The following is a 21,399-nucleotide window of genomic DNA, read 5'->3' on the forward strand; positions in this document are numbered from 1 at the left end:
CCTGTGAAGCCTAAGAACCCTGGTTCGAGGATCAATTCCACAGGACCCACGTCAGCCAGATGCACAAGGGGGTGCACGCGTTTGGAGTTCTTTTGCAGTGGCTGGAGGCCCTGGCGCGCCCATTCTCTCTCTTTCTATCTGCCTCTTTCTCTCTTTGTCACTCTCAAATATAAATAAAAATGAACAAGTTTTTAAAAATCATCTAATGAAACATTTCTCAATCATTACCCAAGATTAATCAACATGACTATATAAATATACAGGATATAAAACATGAAGAAGGGCTGGAGAAAGGGCTTAGTGGTTAAGATGAATGCCTGAAAAGCCAAAGGACCCAGGTTTGATTCCCCAGGACCCACTTAAGCAAGATGCACAACATGGCAGATGCACCTAGAGTTCATTTGCAGAGGCTGAAGTCTCTGTTGCACCCATTTTCTCTTTCTCTCTCTCTCTAATAAATAAATAAAAATAAAATATTAGTAACTTTTAAAAATTATATAGTCAGAGATTAAAGAAAATAAAAATAAGCCGGCCGTGGTGGCGCACGCCTTTAATCCCAGCACTCAGGAGGCAGAGGTAGGAGGATTGCCAAGAGTGAAGCCACCCTGAGAATACACAGTGAATTCCAGGTCAGCCTGAGCTAGAGTGAGACCCTACCTTAGAAAACCAAAAAAAAAAAAAAAAAAGAAAAGAAAAGAAAAATAATATAAGATAAAGCTACTCAGTAAAAACAGCACATAAATCCATGCCATAAAAATTCTGTCCAACTGCTAAAGATTGCCACAAATTGGGCTGAGGCCTTTAGGGGCCAGAGAAATGGGGAAATACAGGTTCTCAGCATCCATAAAATAAAAACAAACCAGATGCTCAGGAAATTTCCAGCTTTTCTGATACTGAGACCTGAGAAATTCTTCCTCTTTATCCTCATAAAAGGGATAATGTGTGCTACTGTGAACACAGTCCTCAAAAACATATTTTCCTCAGTGGGCAACAACTACAATGTACAAAGTTGCAAATGCAGGTTAACAAAAAATCTTAAAATTCATAAATTAAAATTTTTTCACAAACATGTTTACTCAAAAATAATTATATGAGCATTATTATTTTTGACAATTCATATTTAGATATATATGAAGTGCCAGACTAGCCACACATGGTGGCACACACCTATAATCCCCATATTTAGGAGGATGGAAAGTTTAACATGAACTGAAGTTCCCAGAAAACAAAAAACAAAAAACTTATGTTTGTAGCCGGATGTGGTGGCACACACCCTTAATCCCAGCACTCGAGAGGCAGAGGTGGAAGGATTGCCGTGAGTTCAAGGCTATCCTGAGACTACATAGTAAATTCAAGGTCAGCCTGGGCTAGAGTTGGACTCTATCTTGAAAAAAAAAAAAAAAAGTTAGGCTTGTATTAACCATTCTACAAAGCTGAGTGACTGAATAAAAGCTCAATGAGGTCTGGAGAGATGATTGAGCAGTTAAGGCACTTCCCTGCGAAGCCTAAGAATTCATGTTTGAATCTCCAGGTCCCACGTAGCCAGATGCACAGTGATGCAATCGTGAAATGTTGCACATGCCCACAAGGAGGAAATGCATCTGGAGTTCATTTTCAGTGGCTGAAGGTCCTGGCATACCCATCTCTCCCGTGGCCCCCCCTTTCTCTATCTATCGATCTAATAATAATAATAATAATAATAATAATAATTTAAAATGCTCAGGCTGGAGGGATGGCTTAGTGGTTAAGACAGAGGAGTGCTCAGCACATAAATATCTCTATCACATCTTCCAGGGCTCAGGGTCCATTGCGGAAGAGGTGGTGGAAAGAATGTAAGAGCCAAGGGAAAGGTAGGACTCCTTACAACATGCTCCTCCAGACACCAAATGGCCTGAATATCCTTGACCTCACAATGCCTGATACTACCTACCCAAGACCATCATAATAGGAGGAAAAGATGATGACATCAAAATAAAAGAAAGAGGGCTGGAGGGATGGCTTAGAAGTTAAGTCATTTGCCTGCAAAACCAAAGGACCCAGGTTCTATTCCCCAGGACCCATTAGTTCGCAGTGGCTGGAAGCCCTAGTGTACCCATTCTCTCCCTCTCTCCCTCTTTCCCTCTCTCCCCCTCCCTGTCTGTCTGTCTGTCAGTCAGATAACTAAATTATATATATATATGTGTGTGTGTGTATATATATATATATATATATATATATATATATATATGTATATTATATATATATACATGTATATATATGTGTGTATATATACATATATATATATATATATATATATACACACACATATACACATACACACACACACACACACACATATGAGACAGAAAATTATTGAGAGGGTTAAGGAATATGATGGAAAATGGAGAATGGAGTTGCAAAGGGAAAAGTGGGGAGAGGGAGGGAATTACCATGGGTTATTGTCTACCATTATGGAAACTGTCAATAAATAAATAAGCAAGCAAACAAACTTCAGAAAACTGTTTCCACATTACAACATAGTATTTGAGGTAAGCTAAATCTGTGTTCCTGAACCATAGTGACTCACATTTGGCTCCAGAATAAACTCTCTTGTTCCCTTTGAGATAAGACCTGTGTTTTTGTACTGACAACTAACAGAAAGACCCTACCACAGAAAAATGTTAAAATAATAGAATAAAGTAGCTGTACCAAAAGAAATTTCCAAAATTTTTGTTTTAAAGTAACTTTGTAGTTACCACCTTTGTCAAGAAGTAATTTTTACTTGCTGTAAAAATCCTAATCTTGCCAGGTGTGGTGGTGCATGGCTTTAATGCAGCACTCAAGAGGCAGAAGTAGGAGGATCACTGTGAGTTCAAGGCCAGTCTGGCACAATAGAGTGAGTTCCAGGTCAGCCTCGGCTAACGTGAGACTCTACCTTGGAAAAACAAGACAAACGAACAAAAAAAAAAAAATCCTAATCTCTGAAAAATAACTCCCTGTAAAATTTCAAAGATAGGCTGGAAAGATGGCTTAGTGGTTAAAGCACTTGCCTATGAAGCCAGTTCAATTCCCCAGTACCCACAAAAGACAGATATACAAGATGGCACATATGTTTGGGGTTCCTTTGCAACGACTAGAGGCCCTAAGTGTGTTCTCTAATAAATAAATAAAATATTTTTTTTAATTCAAAGGCAATGGACAGGATTCAGAAAATTCCTAAATTAAAAATTACAACAGGGCTGGAGAGACAGCTTAGCGATTAAGGAACTTGCCTGCAAAACCAAAGGACCAAGGTTCAATTCACCAGTATCCATGTAAAGCCAGATGCACAAGATGACACATATGTCTAGAGTTCATTTGCAGCAGCTAGAGGCCATGGTGCACCCCATTCTATCTATCTGCCTCTTTCTCTCAAAATAAATAAATAAAAATAACCTGCATGTTTTTTCAAGTTAAAAAAAAAGGAACTAAGGTAAATAAAATTTACATTGAAGTTTCTGCTTGAACTTTAACTGAAAAGTAGAAAATAGAGAATATTAAAATTCAAATTCACAAATTTCCTTTTGTACTAAAAATTTGTTTCAAAGATGGGTATATCTTAAAAAACCAAAATAGGGCTGGAGAGATGGCTTAGTGGTTAAGCGCTTGCCTGTGAAGCCTAAGGACCCCAGTTCGAGGCTCAATTCTCCAGGACCCATGTTAGCCAGATGCACAAGGGGCGCATGCGTCTGGACTTCATTTGTAGTGGCTGGAAGCCCTGGCATGCCCATTCCCCCCCCTCTTCCTCCCTCCCTCCTTCTGCCTCTCTCTGTGGCTCTCAAATAAATAAATAAAAATAAAAAAATTTTTAAAAGCCGGATGCAACCTTTAAAATATATTTCTTACTACTAAATTATGCATGAAATTATCTTTAAACAAAAGATTGCTTTCATGTTTCTCTAGAATTTAAAAGTATAGAAATAAATGTAAAAACTAAGAATTATTCAGCTAGATTGCTTGAAAAATCCTCCAGATTCATATTCAAATTAAACCATTTTTCAGTTTTAAAATTAGCTTCAACCAGGTTAAATATAAAGTTCAGATTAAGAAACACAGAATTAAATGACAATGACAATGACAATACACTACAGTTAGAGACCCTAGGTTATTATTTATAGTAACACCTACCAAATCATGTTTTTCCTGTAAGGCAATTTCTTCTGACATTATTTCTCGGAGTGATACTTTTTTAGTTTGAATATTCCAGTGATCTAGCATTTCAGGTGCTGCTAAAGTCTTCAATAACTTTTTGCCTGTTTTCTGAGATGATTTCTGCTCAGGGTTATCAATAGCAGTACGTCCAGTCACAGAAGGGTCTACAAAAGCAATGTATGGTAGTATCATATATCCCCAACAGTTAATGCAAACTCGGTTCCATCTGCCTCACAAAGAAAGGAAACACTGGGTGGGAGGAGGCTGGGTTTTTAAATTTTGTTTTGTTTTGCACTTTTTTTTTTTTTTTTTTTGAAGTAGGGTTTTACTCTAGCCCTGGCTGACCTGAAATTCACTATGTAGTCTCAGGCTGGCCTTGAACTCACAGCAATCCATCTACCTCATCCTCCCAAACACTGTGATTAAAGAGGTATACTACCACACCCAGCTAATGTCAATTTTCTAAAGAGGTTTTATTTGCTAATCAAAATTCTTTGGTAACAAATTTTTGTAGAAGTATATCTAGAATGAGTTAAAATACATATACCCCAAATTCCAAGAACAAGATGCATTAAAAATAAAAATATGTGCTTTACCTTGCATACATTTGCCACAAGCTACCTCCTCCTGTCTTTGTCGCTCCTAAACACAAATGCAGAGCAAGGATTGGCGAAGGAGAGAGCATTGGTAAACAAAGTCACAAGGTTGTATTCATTTTCTCTAGAAATCTTTTCTTCTTGTGTAATTATAATTCATTGTTACTAAAGCTAAATAAAACTAGATAAATTAAATTTTAAAGTAGGGCAACATCTAAATGTTTTTTTCTATTTACAGAGCTCATTTTTTTCATCTTGTGTTGTTTTGTTTGGTTGAGACAGAACCTCACTTAGCCCAGCCTGGCCTCGTACTCACTATGTAACAAGAGGCTGGACTTGAACTCCTGAGCTTTCTGCTTTCATCCCAAGTGCTGGGTCTACAGGCCTGCACCTCTAAGTCCAGCTCACTCCAGAGCTTCTTATACTGTTTTTAAAAACATCTGTTTTGGACATTAATTGATAAGCACTATAACCTTTGAGGAAATAGAAACACTCACTGTTTATTTTCTTCCTCAAATAAAAATCAACAATTACATTGAGCTCCATCACTAATTATATAATTTGGCCAGTCTAGAAATGTCACAAATACTGAAAAAGAGAAAAGTAATCAGTAATCTGTTAACTGGTAAAGTCCATTCTCTTTTAAAATCAAAATTGAATAGAAATCTTTCATATAATGGTAGATTGTATGAAAAAACAAAAGATGACAAAATAAACACAAAAGGAGCTCTTCATACAAAGAAGCCTACCAACCATTACAGATTCTTTCCATTTCTCATGAATCACTTTAGCCAGATTCAGATCTATATGAACCACACAATCCTCAACTGTTAGAGACCCTTGTGAAGGGGGGAAAAAAAGAAAAGAAAATATAATCATTACTCATTATACATTAGCAGAAAATGTGCTACCATACCCATAAAACTAACTTGTGTTATTAATTATTATCATGTGTCCATTTACTAAAGCTCTTGCCATTCTTTTCACACTTCTTAGCTGGTATAATATACAAAGCTTCATAATCTATTTAAATTATTCACTTATCTTTGTCTCAGTACACTTCATATATGCCATTAGCTGAAACGTTTCAGTTAAAGATATTCTAAGAAATTAGTTATTCTCTTAAATGTAATTTGAATAGCAATTAAACACTGAGGGAAGCTTATTTATGCAAGTAAATATGAGAATTCCAGAGGAAAAGTTCCAATCTATATCATGGGATAAAAGACTTTCTATATAAATATTGTCTACTTCAAATTACATTTTTAAAAATCCTTTAAAACCACAGTGTCAAAAAAATAAGGCACTACATGAAATTAAGCAACACAAATTACTGGTAAGTTAATATATGATATTTCAACTGCGTAGCTAAAATAGAAACCTACATATTCTACTCACAAAAAGACACACATATAGATAATTTACTTTTTCCTTACCTGAGTCAATGCCAACTGGGCCAAATAACTCACTGAGTTGAAAAGCCAGCTCAGGGGGCAATGCCAGTTCTAGACAGTCTATGGTCAAAGACTTGGCCATCATTGGTGTGGGGTTCAATTCCTCTGTCTTATCCTCTTCACTAACTCCAGCTGACAAACTATTTCCTGCCATCAGAATTTTCTCCATTTCCTGATTATCTTCAGTAAACTCTTCTGTATTTGCAAATGTCACATAATCCTTAGGAAAATTTTCATTTTTCTTTACTTCCAAAGAGTCAGTAAGGTAAATGTCTTCATTTAATCCAAGATTCGAAGTGGTTGTTGCAGAGTTCACACTATCAGATAAATTTAAAGGAGAATGCATACTGTCCCCAGTATCTATGGCTAGTAGATTATCTTCCATTTCGCTGGCATCTTTTGTAGTAACAGGTTTTGAAAGAGACAGAAGAGACTGCTGAAAGCTATATGCACCTGAAAGTTTAGCTTGACCGTTAGAAACTATTTCATTATTACTCTTTATATCTACAGCAGCATTAGGAAATAGACTTGTTATTGATTCAGAGATTTTAGGATTTGGAGCTCCTATATCTGCCTGCTCTAAGTTTCCCATTTCTGCATCACAGGCAGACTGTGCATTAGCATTACTGATTCCAGTCCCAGGGCTAAACTCTGCCACAGAATTAGAACCCTCTGAGGGTCCTCTTGGACTAATAATTTCCTTCAAGTTCAACCCCATAGAAAATGGCCCGATTTGTGATTCATTGTATGATTTTTGTAAATTCTCAGATTCAGTATCCTCACATAATTTAGTTTCAGAATCCAACAGAAGGCTTGTGGCCCAGATAATATCTTTATCACATCTCTCATATAAATCTTTCAGAGCTTCTAATGAAAATGACCCAAAAAGTTTACAAAGAATGTTAAGATTTTCAGATTCATCAGCACTGTTCAGCTCACTTTCTTCAACATATGTACTTTTGTCATGCATTACCCTATATGGAATTGTTTCTTGAACATTTGGTTTTGTGTTAATATTGAAAGCTTTTGGCTTAAATCCATCTAATCTTCCTGTCAATACCCTGACAGAATCAGAAACATTGATTTTATTCTTTTCTATCTTCCATAAAAGTGCAAAATCCTGTGGTTCAGTTTGGGTACATATGGCGATTTCTACTCCAGGGACACAGTTAGGTACTCCTGGAAATGGTGCTAACATCTGCGGTCCTACTACTCCAGGAATAGTTGCTGCACTGCTGATAAAAGTAAGTGGCAATGTGTGCTGGTCAGGAATCTTTTTACTCACACAAAGCTGATTCTCACGGGTCATTTCACCAGGCAGCATTTCAGAACACCGTAGAGTAGAATTACCCAGTGTTTTTAGTTCTTCAGGGCTTGTGCCCCAACAGTCCTCATGTGCTGTATATAAAGTTATCTCATTCATACTGTCATTAGTTCCAAATTCTAGGCTGGGTTCATGTAAGCCAGTTTTTGGCACTCTTGACCTGTGCTCTCTCTGACCTAAAGCAGCAGATGCAGGCCAGTCACCCACCACACTGAAACAGTTTGCTTCAGGATTTGTGTAAGGATCATATTGATAGTTGGTGGGAATTTCTGATGGATCATCACTTTCATGTGGAGAACCTGGATTCACAGATACCCTAGGATCTAAAACTCTGTGTGACTGAGAGCAATTACACTTTTTGTCATTTTGTATAGATGAAGCTTTTTCAGTTTTTCGGTTCCTTTTTGCCCTCTGGCCAATAGTTTTATCAACCGGCCAGTCACCAACAAAATTTGATGATTCCTGCCGGGGCAACTTTTCCAAAGGTGATTTGCTTTTTTGTTTTCCAAAGGCTTTTTTCTTTACTGCTGTCCTTTCTACTAGTGTCTCACCAGATGAAGAATTCTCATTCTGCACTGGCTCCGCATCGGTGAGATGACCGTCTTCTTGACTGCTGTCACCACAGCAAATGCTCGGTGACGGCCCCTCTACAGGACTACGCGCTTCAGCCTCCCTGCGCTCTACGCGCTCTTTTTCACGCTTGTCTGCGGCTTGAACTTGGCTTTCAGAACCCGAACGATGGACTTGTGGAGCTTCCTGAATGAAAGCACTTGGATTGTTGAGATTTATTTCACTAATCTCTTTTCTTCCTTTGTTTAAATCTACACGAGGGAAATAGGTAACATTTTCCAGTAACACAGTTTCTTTGGCTACATCAAGATTCTTCTCTTCAAGTAACTCCAGGTGCTTCAAAGACGAAGACAAAGCAGTTTCTTCCTTTTCAGAAGTAATATTGTCATTGGCTCTTGGGCTGTAAGATGTTTTTTAAAAGTATCATAAGGAGGTCTGTTCATATTGCCATTAATACTATGATTTAAATTAAAGAAGTGTTCTAATAAGACAGGGCACTTAGCATTTATTCTAAAAATTCTAAAAATAAACAAAAATTATAAAAGCTGGGCTGGAAGCATGACTCAGTGGTACAGCTCAATGGTAGAGCAGTGGCCTAGGAAGCCTAGAGCCTTTACTTCATTCCCCAGACTGGTAGAAAAAAAGTTTTGTTTTGTTTTTTTAATTTGACAGAGAAGGGGGGAGAGAGAATGGGTGCACCAAGGCCTCCAGCCACTGAAAATGAACTCCAGACACATGCACCCCCTTGTGCATGTGGCTATGTGGGTCCTAGGGAATCAAAGCTGGGTCCTTTGGCTTTGCAGGTAAACGCCTTAACCACTAAGCCATTCCTCCAGCCCCCAAAAAATACGTTTTAAAAAATATTTTATTTGTTTGAGAGAAAAGAAAGAGAGCAAGATAGAGAGAGCTTTCAGACCTGCAAATGAACTTCAGATGCATGTGCCATCTTATACAGCTGACTTACGTGAGTCCTCAGGAATCAAACCTGGGTCCTTTGGCTTTGTAGGCAAGTACCTTAACCACTAAGCCATCTCTCTAGCCCAAAAAAAATATTGTGAATGCTATCTTAATTCTTAATCTTTCCTTTAGGTATTATATGCACATTCCTTTGTTAAAACTCTAATACTGAGCATGATGTTTGGCATACACAAAACAAACTCTTTTTGAATTGCATAGTAAACATGTTTATAGTTAAGGTATTAAGTATTAATTAAATATTAAAGTTAAAAGTTCTAATTTGTTCCCAGGAAAGGATCATACTCCTTGGCTTCCTGTACCTATACCTAAGCAGAGGTAAAACTATTGTCATTTTGTATAGATGAAGCTTTTTCAGTTTTTCTGGTTCCTTTTTGCCCTCTGGCCAATAGTTTCATCAACTGGCCAGTCACCAACAAAATTTAATGATTCCTGTCAAGGCAACTTTTCCAAAGGTGATTTGCGTTTTTGTTTTCCAAAGGCTTTTTTCTTTACTGCTGTCCTTTCTACTAGTGTCTCACCAGTTGAAGAATTCTCATTCTGCACTGGCTCCGCATCGGTGAGATGACCGTCTTCTTGACTGCTGTCACCACAGCAAATGCTCGGTGACGGCCCCTCTACAGGACTACGCGCTTCAGCCTCCCTGCGCTCTACGCGCTCTTTTTCACACCTGTCTGCGGCTTGAACCCAAATGATGGACTTACAGAGCTTCCTGAATGAAAGCACAACTAGAAGGAGGAGATTTCATTTAAAAATGTCGTTTTAGCCAGGCGTGTTAATCCCAGCACTCAGAGGGAGAGGTAGGAGGAGCACCGTGGGTTCGAGGCTACCCTAAGACTACACAGTGAATTCCAGGTCAGCCTGAGCTAGAGCAAGACCCTACCTCAAAAAAAAAAAAAAAAAAAAAAAAAAACATTAAAATTAAAATGTCATTTGCAGAACAGAGAGATGGCTTAGCAGTTGTGGCATTTGCCTGTGAAGGCTAAGGACCTAGGTTCAAATTCCCAGAACCTACATAAGCCTGATGCACATGGTGGCACCTGTGTCTGGAGCTCATTTGTAGTGGCTAGAGGCCCTGGCACGTCCATTCTCTCCATGTCTCTTTCTCTTTCTCTGGTAAATAAATAAATTAAAATATTAAAATAAAAAATAAAGAAGCCAGGCATGGTGGTGCACACCCTTTAATCCCAGCACTCAGGATGCAGAGATAGGAAGATTAACAAGAGTTCAAGACCACCCTGAGAGACTACATAGTAAATTCCAGGTCAGCCTCAACCTGAGCTAGAGTGAGACCCTACCTTAAAAAAAAAACTGAAATAAACAAATAAATAAATAAAATGTCATTTGTGGGCTAAAGAGATGGCTTAACAGTTAAGACACTTGCCTGAGAAGCCCAAAGACCCAGGTTCAATTCTCCAGAACCCACATAAGCAGATGCACATGGTGGAACATGCATATGGAGTTTATTTTCAGTGGATGGAAGCCCTGGCTTGCTCATTCTCACTTTCTCTATCTAATAAATAAATAAATAATACAAAATTAAATTATATTGTTTTGTCAAATGTTTTCAAACCATATAAATATTAATTTCCAACATAGATTACTTTTCCCTATTACACTTGCAACTTCAATGAGTATTCTTTATTCAGTTTGTGAACTCATATCTCTATACTCCAAGCATTCTCCAAGTCCTAGCTCTCCCATTAAGCCTTCCTAAGCAAAATCACACCTAACATTAGTTGAGTTCTTTGTGTAGATATTAGTCTGGGTAGAGTATTTTCAATGAAGGCTTATAAAATTAAAAAGAAATGTGGTTATAGAAAAAGTAATGGTAAAAAAATAAAGGAGGAAGCCGGGTGTGGTGGCACACGCCTTTAATCCCAGCACTTAGGAGGCAGAGGTAGGAGGATTGCCATGAGTTCAAGGCCACCCTGAGACTACATAGTTAATTCCAGGTCAGCCTGAACCAGAGTGAGACCCTACCATGAAATAAAGAAACAAGCAAACAAATAAAGGAGGGCTGGAGAGCTGGTTTAGTGGTTAAGGCACTTGCCTGTGAAGCTAAAGGAACCAAGTTCGATTCTCTAGTACCCACATATGCCAAATGCACAAGGTGGTGCATGCTTCTAGAGTTGGTTTATAGTGGCTAGAAGTCCTGGCATGGCCATCTGTCTCTATCTGCCTCATTCTCTACCTCTTTCAAATAAGTAAATTCTTTAAGTTTATTTTTCAAGTTAATTCGAGGTGATTTCAAGACCCCAAAGCTATCATTTTTAAGTCTATTATTTCAAATTAAATTTTTGTACATACAACATTTTAACCTACCTCAGACTTCTATCCTCACAAGAATATGCACACAATTCAATACGTTCAAGTCTCTCTGGAACCGAAGAACTCATGATTATTGGCACTGAAACAAAACGCTGATAGTGTTCCATCATTCTTGTTATTTTCTCTTTGCTTATCCCATGAATGTTGCGCCTGAAAATTCCAAGGAAGAGAAAGATAGAAGTAACATTGGTAACTGATTAAGAGGGGAAAACAGAATGCGTAATTTAATGTTCAAGAGAATAACAATGCATTTATACATTTCTTTTTGTTCATGGCTGGGGACTTAACTCAGGCACACTAGGTGAACACTACCACTAAGCTCTATCCTCAGTACCATTAATGACACATTTCTAAACAAAGGAATATCAAAACTCTTTTATTGTGATATAATATATACTACCTGGTACTAACTTCATTTCAGTCCTTTTTATTTTATTTTAGCTATCTTTATTTTGGACAGGGTCTCACTATGAACCCTAAGGTGACCTGAAACTTGGGATCCTCCTGCCTAGACTTCTTGAATATTGAGATTACAAGACATGCACTACACCTGCCCTTTGCCTGCCCATGCTTTGTTATCACTGCTGCCTTATTAATTATTGTATTCAGTATTTTCTAAATCTCCTTGATCAGTTTAGTAACTTTGAAAAAAGGTTGTCCTTGAGCTCTGCAAATTCATCATAAGACAATGACTGCCATTTCAAAGACATTATGAACTGATTAACAAGCATCCCACTATAGATGCTTCTACTTATGCCAATAGGAAATGTCCCAAAGTGCCTTCTTGTGACAACAAACCAAGATTGCAAGTTATTAAAACAAATGTTTTATTATATTTTAAGTTCAAACAAAAAAAGTCCTAGAAGAGGAAATCTCTGAATGTCCAAATATGAAGTTTATGACTGTGCTTCCACTAAGGGTACGTTTGACTAATGAGCTCATACTTACTTAAACTTAACATACAGGAATCTTTAGGCCTCAAATTGAGAGTGCTTTCATTTATACAGCACCAGGATTTGCATCTGCCAGGAGGTCAGACAATATGCTTTTGTCCCTCATAGGTTTGTTTGGTTTTTTGTTTTGTTTTGTTTTGTTTTTCGTTTTCTGAGGTAGGTTTCACTCTAGCTCAGACTGACCTGGAATTCACTATGGAGTTTCAGGGTAGCCTCAAACTCATGGCAATCCTCCTACCTCTGCCTCCCAAGTGCTGGGATTAAAGGCGTGCACCACCACGCCCAGCTATTGTTTTTGTTTTTTCTTTGTGAAAACATCTCAGGTGCAACTCTCTTAACTTGGGTTGAATTCTGGACATGTCTGAATTTCAGGGCTAATATCAGTGTTTGCCTCTTGGAAAAATCTGGCTTTCATATTTACCTACCTCGATCTTGTCTGGTTTCATATCACAGAGAAGCAAAGAGATAGAAAATATGAAAGAGAGGTTAAGAAACATAGACATAGAGGCCAGAGCAAAAAGATCTAGTATACAGCTAATTCAAGTCCCAAGAGGAGAAGAGAGTGAATGGGACAAAAGCAATTTAAAGAAAAATGCTAGGAATTTTCCAGAACTGATGAATGACATCAATGCCTAGATTTCAGGAGAAAAACAAATCCCAAACAATATATATATGTATGTGTGTGAAATCCACAGCTAGAAATATAGTACTGAAACTGTAATTCACCAAAGAAAAAGATGGCATTAAACCAAAAATTTAGAAAAAAAATTAAATTTAAGCTGGTCATTTACAAAGGAATTAGTGATTAGATAACAGGTGACTTAATAGTAATGAAAATGAGACCCAAATTTTCTCTTATCTAGAATATTCACAGTAAAAATGAAAGAATGCAGGCAATAAAATGATTATCAGTGCTTGCCTCAACTATACATACAACTAAAATAGAAATTCCAAATTAAAATTTAAAAAACTTTTCACCTCACTGTAAAAGAATATTTTAAATATTAAATATTTTAAAGGTGAACATGAGGCAGACAAAACTTCCTAGATGAAAGAGAAGTCTATAATAATTTTTAAGTGAAATTTGTAAGTAAGAAAAAAATTTTCAGAATATATTGGACAATGACACCATGTAAGTTGGTAAGGTTTATATGTTTTTAAGTCCTTAAATTTGTGAAAAGACTAAAAAAGGGTTTAACTTTGGAATTAAGGTTTGCACAGTAAAACATACAAGGTAAACAATATAAGCACAGTATATAAAACTTAGAAATAACAAAAGAAGAAAAAAAAACAAACTAGAAATTTTAGATTTAAAACAAATCCAAAATAAGGCATAACAAATAAAAAGCTCCAACTATATAATTTTCTATAAGAGTAATCACAGAAAAGGTAAAATAAATAGAAAGCACAGGGCTAGAGAGATGGCTTAGTGGTTAAGGCACTTGCCTGCAAAGCCAAAGGACCCAGGTGCAATTCCTCAGGACCCACATAAGCCAGATGTATAAGGGAGCACATACATCTGAAGTCCGTTTACAGTGGCTAAAGCCCTGATGAACCTATTCCCTCCCTCCCTTCCTCCTCCTTCTTCTTCCCCTCTCTCTCTCTCTCTCTCTCTCTCCCTCTCTCTCTCTCTCCCCCCCTCCCTCCCTATCTATCTGCCTTGTTTCTCTCTCACACTCGCTGACAAAAAAATAAAATTAAATTAAATAGAAAGCACAGTGAAACATAAAGGAAGATGGTCAACCAGATGAACAACAAAACAAATATAAAAGAACTAAGTTTATCATTTAAGCCAAGATGGACCAAGCCTATGGCATAGTACTCTGGAGGTAGACACTAGAGCATCTGGAATTTAAGGCCAAACCAGACTACATGAGACCTCCCTACTTAAAAAAAAAAAAAAAAAAAAAAAATTAAGCCAAGGTAGACAGAGTACAATTTTAAAATACAGCCATACTGGTTACAAGAAATATATCTAGAAGATATTAAAACAATGAAAGTATGGCTAGAGAAATGGCTTAGTGGTTAAGGCATTTACCTGTAAAGCCAAAGGACCAAGGTTCAATTCTCCAGGTCCCATATAAGACAGATACACAAGGAGGCACATGCATCTGGAGTCCATTTGCAGTGGCTCGAGGCCCTGGTGCACCCATTCTCCTAATCCCCCATATCTATCTCTCTCTCTCTCTCTCTCTGTAATCTCTGAAATAAATTAATAAATAAAATATATTTTTTAAAAAATTTTAAAACACTGAAAGTAAAGGATAAAAAAGAAATATTAACTAAAATAGGTCTACTAATATTAGACAAATTAAACTCCATAACAAAAATTATTCATGAAAATGAAGGTCACTAGGAAGAGATTAGAAAATACAGTAAATTACTGATATCAAAATCTTAAACTCCTAGGAGCTTCAAAAATTACACTCAGGGGCTGGAGAGATGGCTCAGCAGTTAAGCGCTTGTCTGGGAAGCCTTAACCCCAGTTAAGGCTCGATTCTCCAGGACCCACATTAGCCAGATGCACAAGGTGGCACACGCATCTGGAGTTTGTTTGCAGTGGCTAGAAGCCCTGGCACGCCTACTCCCCTCCCTCCCTTCCTCCCTCTCTCTCTCTCTCTCTCTGTCACTCTCAAATAAATTAAAATAAACAAAAATTTTAAAAAATTACACTCAGATTATATAAAGCAAACAGAGAATGATGGGGAGAACTAATACTACAACATAATAGAGATGCTTCAGGGCTAGAGAAATGGCTTAGCAGTTAAGGCACTTGTCTGCAAAGCCATTGCCTGCAAAGCCAAAGGACTCAGGTTCGAATACCCCAGGACCCACATAAGCCAGCTGTACAAGGTGGCACATGTGTCTGGAGTTCATCTGCAGAGGCTGAAGGCCCAGGCATGCCCATTTTCTGTCTGCCTCTTTCTTTCTCTCTCTCATAAAAATAAGTTTTAGAAAACAGAGATGTAGCCGGGCATGGTGGCACACACCTTTAATCCCAGCACTCAGGAGGCAAAGGTAGGAGGATTGCTGTGAGTTCAAGGTCACCCTGAGACTACACAGTGAGTTCCAGGTCAGCCTGGGCTAGAGTGAGACCCTACCTTGAAAAAAAAACAGAGATGTTTCACCACACCTGACTAGGAGGTTTACACATTTCCCTCTCCCAAAACTAACCCACAAGACAGACCCTGTAAAAACAACAGAAAGCTATAGAAGACATAGAACAACATAATCAAAAAGCATGACTGATGGACATATATTGACCAGTATAACCAGTGAACATTCTTATGAAGCAAACATGGCATACTTGTTAAGAAGCACAACTGACTAGACCAAAGAGTCTGTTACACTATCAGAGAATCAGAATCATGAACTGTGTAATGTGATCTACTACAGTTAAGTTAAAAATCAATTTGAAGTACTAGAGAGATTGTTCAGTGGATAAGATGCTTGCCTGCAAAGCCTAATGACCAGGGTTCAATTCCCCAGTGCCCACATAAAACCAGATGCAAAGTGGCACATGGATCTGGAGTTTGTTTGTATCAGATGGAGGCTCTGGTATACCCACCCCATTCTGCCTGTCTCTTCTCTCTTGCCCTCCCTCCCATACTTATAAATAAATAAAATATTTTAAAAATATAAATTTTGCTGGGCGTGGTGGTGTACATCTTTAATCCCAGCACTCAGGAGGCAGAGGTAGGAGGACTGCCATGGGTTAAAGGCCACCATGAGATTACCTAGTTAATTCCAGGTCAACCTGGGCCAGAGTGAGACCCTTCCTCGAAAAAAAAAAAAAAAAAAAAAGAAAAATATAATTAAAAAAAAATTTTTGTTTATTTGTTTATTGGAGAGTGACAGAAAGACAGAGAGAGAAAGAGGCAGACAGAGAATGGGCACACCAGGGCCTCCAGCCACTGCAAACGGCCTCCAGCCACTGCAAACGAACTCCAGATGCATGCGCCATCTTGTACATCTGGCTTATGTGGGTTCTGGAGGATCAAGCCTCAAACTAGGGTCCTTAAGCTTCACAGGCAAGCACTTAACTGCTAGGCCATCTCTCCATCCCCTAAAAATAAAAATATTTTAAAAAATTAATCAATTTTAAAAAGTAAAAACAGGGCTGACAAGACGGCTTAACAGTTAAGGCCAAAACTTAGGACCCAGCTTCGATTCTCTAGGTCCCACGTATGCCAGAAGCACAAGATGGTGCATGTGTTTGAAGTTCATTTGAAGAGGGAAAAAAAGAAAAAAAGGAGAAATATCTGTTCAGAAAAAAATACAGTTCAGAAAAAAAAAAACTAAATTAAAAAAAAATTTAACTATACTGCAATTTATAAAATGAATAAGCAAAGAGAATCATTGTAGATTAAAATCTTGAGAGCCGATTAAGTAACACACAAAGAAAGCGATGGCATCAAATGTTCCTATTAAAAAATGATCTAGTGGCTGGAGAAATGGCTTAGCACTTAAGGCATTTGCCTGCAAAGACAAAGGATCCAGGTTGGATTCTCCAGAACCCACATAAGCCATGGGGCGCACACGTCTGCAGTTCGTTTGCAGTGGCTGGATGCCCTGGCATGCCCATTCTCTCTCCCTTTGTCTCTCTCCCTCTTTCCCTCCCTCCCTCTCTCTTTCTCTCTCTCAAATAAATAAAATATATTTTTTTTTAAAGGATCTAGGGCTGGTGAAACGGCTAAGTGGTTAAGGCGTTTGCCTGCAAAGCCTAACAACCAGAGTTTGATTCCCCATGCATCTTTAGTTCATTTGCAGGCCGTTAACGGGTCCATTCTCTCCTCATGCCCCCCCCCCCAATGCCCACATGTGATGGAACATATCTTTAATCCCAGCACTCAGAAAGTCAAGGTAGTATGATTGCTGTGAGGTCAAAGCCAGCCTGAGTACACAGTGAACTCCAGGTCAGCTTACTCTAGAGCGAGACCCTACCTCAAAAAAAAAAATCCATGGGCTGGAGATGGCTTAGCAGTTAAATGCTTGCCTGAGAAGCTTAAGCACCCCGGTTCAAGGCTTGAATCCCCAGAACCCACACAAACCAGCTGCACAAGGTAGCACATGCATCTGGAGTTCACTTGCAGTAAGTAGCTAGAAGCCCTGGGGTGCCTATTCTCTATCTGCCTCTTTCTCTTTCTGTCACTCTCAAATAAATAAATAAACAAAAGTTGTCAAACTTCTTAAAAAAAATCTAAACCTTCAAGTAAAGATGTTTTAAAAATAACAGACTATGGGCATGATGGCACATGCCTTTCCCACCACTTAAGGAGGCAGAGGAAGGAGGATCGTCATGAGTTCAAGGCTACCCTGAAACTACATAGTGAATTCCAGGTCAGCCTGGGCTACAACAAGAATCCACTTCCAAAAAATAAAGAACCACTAATAATAAAATAAGCAAAATGGGTGTTTTGAAACAAAGGCAGAATAAAGAAAAATTCAGCTGAATTAAACATAAAATAACTTACAACAAAGAAGATCAAGAAAGGCAAGAGTTATTTATTTGAAAACATGAATTTGAAACAACAAAAACTGATCTCTAGTAAGAATAACCAAGAAAAAAATAAGAAATATAATATCAACATATTAGGTTGGAAGTGGGGAACTTAGTGAGAATATAATTGTGTCAACAAAGATAACTTTGCTATGATAAGAAAATTCCAACTGAACACTCTCACAAATATCAAACCCAAACAACTGAGTAAGAGGAAGAAATACTTCCCAATTAATTGAACCTAAAATTATGACATCAATGTCAAGCAAAGCAGGTCAAGAAAGGGAAACCAGGGCTGGAGAGATGGTTTAACGGGTAAGCGCTTGCCTGTGAAACCTAAGGACCCCGGTTCGAGGCTTGGTTCCCCAGGTCCCACATTAGCCAGATGCACAAGAGGGCACACGTGTCTGGAGTTCGTTTGCAGAGGCTGGAAGCCCTGGCGCGCCCATTCTCTCTCTCTCCCTCTATCTGTCTTTCTCTCTGTGTCTGTCTCTCTCAAATAAATAAATAAATAAATAAATAAAAATTAAAGATGCAAAAAAAAAAAGGGAAACCAGGTGGTCAATTTCATTCATTTAAACAAAATGCAAAATCCTCAGCAGAATATAGAAAACCAAACCCAGTAATTTACCAAAAGGTTAATAAAGGGCTAGAAGGGTGGCTTTGCAGTTAAGGCACTTGCCTGCAAAGCCAAAGGACCCATCTTCAATCCCCAGGACCCATGTAAACCAGATGTACAAGATGGCACATGTGTCTGGAGTTTATTTGTAGAGGCTGGAAGCCCTGGCACACCCACTCTCTCTGTCTCTCTCTAAAATAAATAAATAAATAAATAAAAATTTTTTTTACAAAAAGGATAATACAAAGAATTAAGTATAGACAAGCCACAACACTAATGAGCCTTCAAAATATTCTAAGTATAAGATGCCAAGCCAAAAACAAAATTAAAAAGGCCACAACAGAGTATTATGATGTTCAGAATAGGGAAAATCTATAATGAAATATGTTAAGGGTTACTAAAAGGAGAAAGGGAGTAACTGCTAGCAGATATGACCCTTCTCTGTGAGAAAATGAAAAATGTTTCAGAATTGGACAGTGGTGATAGTCACACAACACTGTGAATACACTGAAGTTAGGTTATCCTTCAGTTAATATGAACTTAGTTAAAATTATCAAGAAAACTATCCTAAAACTAAGTTAGGACTACCTTCTAAGAGAAAACAGCAGACAAAGGAAAACGTATTTTATTCCTCTATAGTAAGTAACATTTTTATTCAAGCTGAGTAACCAAATAGAGGGTGAAGCACCTAGACACCTGGAAACCTGCTGCCTTTTCACTCGCTACTTCCTCACCACCTCCTAGTGTCCCAGACCTTTAGGCAGCAACAAGTCCCTTATAGTAACACATAGTTCAGGTGCATCAGATCTCAGGGTCTGATCTAGCTTCAGGTAATACTAGCGTATACACTGACTATAACTGGATTTCTTTTGGTTGTTAATTTTAAAAACAAAAAGATTCTAACTCTTCATAAAACATAAACAATATAAAATCTGTTAATAAATTTTAAGTGGCAAAACTCAAATTTCATCTTGTTTCATAATTTGTAAAGGAAAAAGTCTAGATGGGTTCTCAATCACTGCTATGAAATAAAAACATTAGATAACCTCCAGGTTTTACCTTGCAAGTTCCTTTGGCTTGAACTTCCACCACGTGTCTGGCTCCCGGAAAAGAACCTTGTATTTATGCTTTTGAGACTACATACAAATACAAAAAAAGAAAAAAAATTAAATGCTAGTTCCATAAGAAGCTGGGAAGACAAAACAATTATTGTTGTTGTTTTAATTGTTTTAATAATTTTTCAGGGCTGGAGAGATGGCTTAGCAGTTAAGCACTTGCTTGTGAAGCCTAAGGACCCTGGTTTGGGGCTCGATGCACAAGGGGGCGCACATGTCTGGAGTTCATTTGCAGTGGCTGGAGGCCCTGGAGTGCCCATTCTCACCCTCTCCCTCTCTCTCTCTGCCTCTTTCTCTCTCTGTTGCTCTCAAATAAATAAATAAAAATAAACAAAAAAAATTTAATACTACTAAAAAACAATGAAAATAAAGCCGGGAATGGTGGCACACGCCTTTAATCCCAGCACTCGGGAGGTAGCGGGAGGAGGATCACTGTGAGTTCAAGGCCACCCTGAGACTCCATAGTGAATTCCAGGTCAGCCTGGGCTAGAGTGAGACCCTACCTCGAAAAACCAAAAAATAAAATAAAATAAAAATAAAAATAAAAAATTTTTCAATGAGGGAGCTGGGAAGACAAGACAGCTTAGCAGTTAAAAGTGCATGCTTCCAAAGTTTGAAGCCCAGGGTTTAATTCCTGAGACATCCACCTAAGATGTATGCAAAAAGTACTGTATCTGGCATTCATTTGCAATGACAAGACACACACAATTTTTTTTTTATTTTGTAAATAATAAACCTCAAAGCTAGACATGGTGGCACAAGCCTTTAATCCCAGCACTTGGGAGGCAAAGGTAAGAGGATCGCTGTGAGCTCAAGGCATGGTAAATTGCAGGTCAGCCTGGGCTAGAAAAAGACCCTACCTCAAAGAGTAAAAAAAAAAAAAAAAAAAAAAAAGGAGATCATCCTGTTAAACTGTCAGGTTCCAATGGTTTCTTTTGGGAGAGTTCTTTTGTTTTAGAAAGTCAGTATGTATTGTTTGGCTGTTTCTGTTTTATTTTATTTTTTATCATTTATTTGCAAGTAGAGAGAGAAAGAAAATCGGAAAGCCAGAGGCTCTTGTCACTGTACATGAACTTCAGATATATGCACCACTTTGTGCATCCTGGCTTTCCGTGAATACTGGGGAACTGAACCCAGGTTGTTAGGTTTTATAAGTCAGCACCTTTAACTGCTCAGCCATCATTACAGTCCTGTTTGTTTTTAGACAGAGCTGATATTGCACACCTGACCCTCCTGCCTCCACCTTCCAAATGCTGATATTGCACAAACACACTCTGCTCTTACTGGGGTTGGGATCTTCTTTTCTGTGTAATAAACTAGAAAATGGGAAGGACACATGTATTTTGCAAGACATCCACTTTCCATTACTAAAGAAGCATGGATCCAGCCACACTGGGGTTTGGATCCATTTTCCCACTTCCTTCTGCTTTGCTTACATGTCTTTTTGTCTCAGCATGCACCACAGAACACAAACACCAGGACAAGGAATGAAAACAGAAATCATCTGGAAGCAGGGCATGGTGGCACAGTCTTTAATCCCAGCATTTGGGAGACCAAGTTAGGAAGATCGCTGTGAATTCAAGGCCAGCCTGAGACAACACAGTGAAATCCAGGTCATCCTGGGCTAGAGCAAGACTCTACCTCAAAAAAACCTGGAAAGAAAAAAAAAGAAGAAGAAAAAGAAATAAATGGAAAACAAATGGAAGGACAGGACCTCAGGTAAGCCTTCACCAGGTCTGGGAATGCTAACACAGCTCATTATTTAGCCCCAGGCTATACCACAAGGCTGGGA

General features: G+C 38.2%; 1 protein-coding gene across 9 annotated transcripts in view; it reads right to left on the minus strand.

Moving 5' to 3' along the window:
• N4bp2 (NEDD4 binding protein 2) overlaps positions 1-21,399 on the minus strand; it is an 89,639-nt gene that overhangs the window by 31,938 nt on the left and 36,302 nt on the right. For 8 of the 9 annotated variants that reach the window (XM_045161152.1, XM_045161151.1, XM_045161155.1 and 5 more), the window contains 6 exons: positions 19,552-19,628; positions 11,415-11,570; positions 6,203-8,514; positions 5,520-5,605; positions 4,767-4,812; positions 4,147-4,334 (listed from right to left, as the gene is read on the minus strand). In XM_045161152.1, the coding sequence (XP_045017087.1) occupies positions 4,147-4,334; positions 4,767-4,812; positions 5,520-5,605; positions 6,203-8,514; positions 11,415-11,570; positions 19,552-19,628 (2,865 nt within the window). Of the gene's footprint in view, positions 1-4,146; positions 4,335-4,766; positions 4,813-5,519; positions 5,606-6,202; positions 8,515-11,414; positions 11,571-19,551; positions 19,629-21,399 lie in introns of those variants that run through there. The other variant, XM_045161160.1, reaches the window with a different exon arrangement.

The sequence above is a fragment of the Jaculus jaculus genome, chromosome 11, assembly GCF_020740685.1.
Source record: "Jaculus jaculus isolate mJacJac1 chromosome 11, mJacJac1.mat.Y.cur, whole genome shotgun sequence".
Lineage (NCBI taxonomy): Eukaryota > Metazoa > Chordata > Mammalia > Rodentia > Dipodidae > Jaculus > Jaculus jaculus.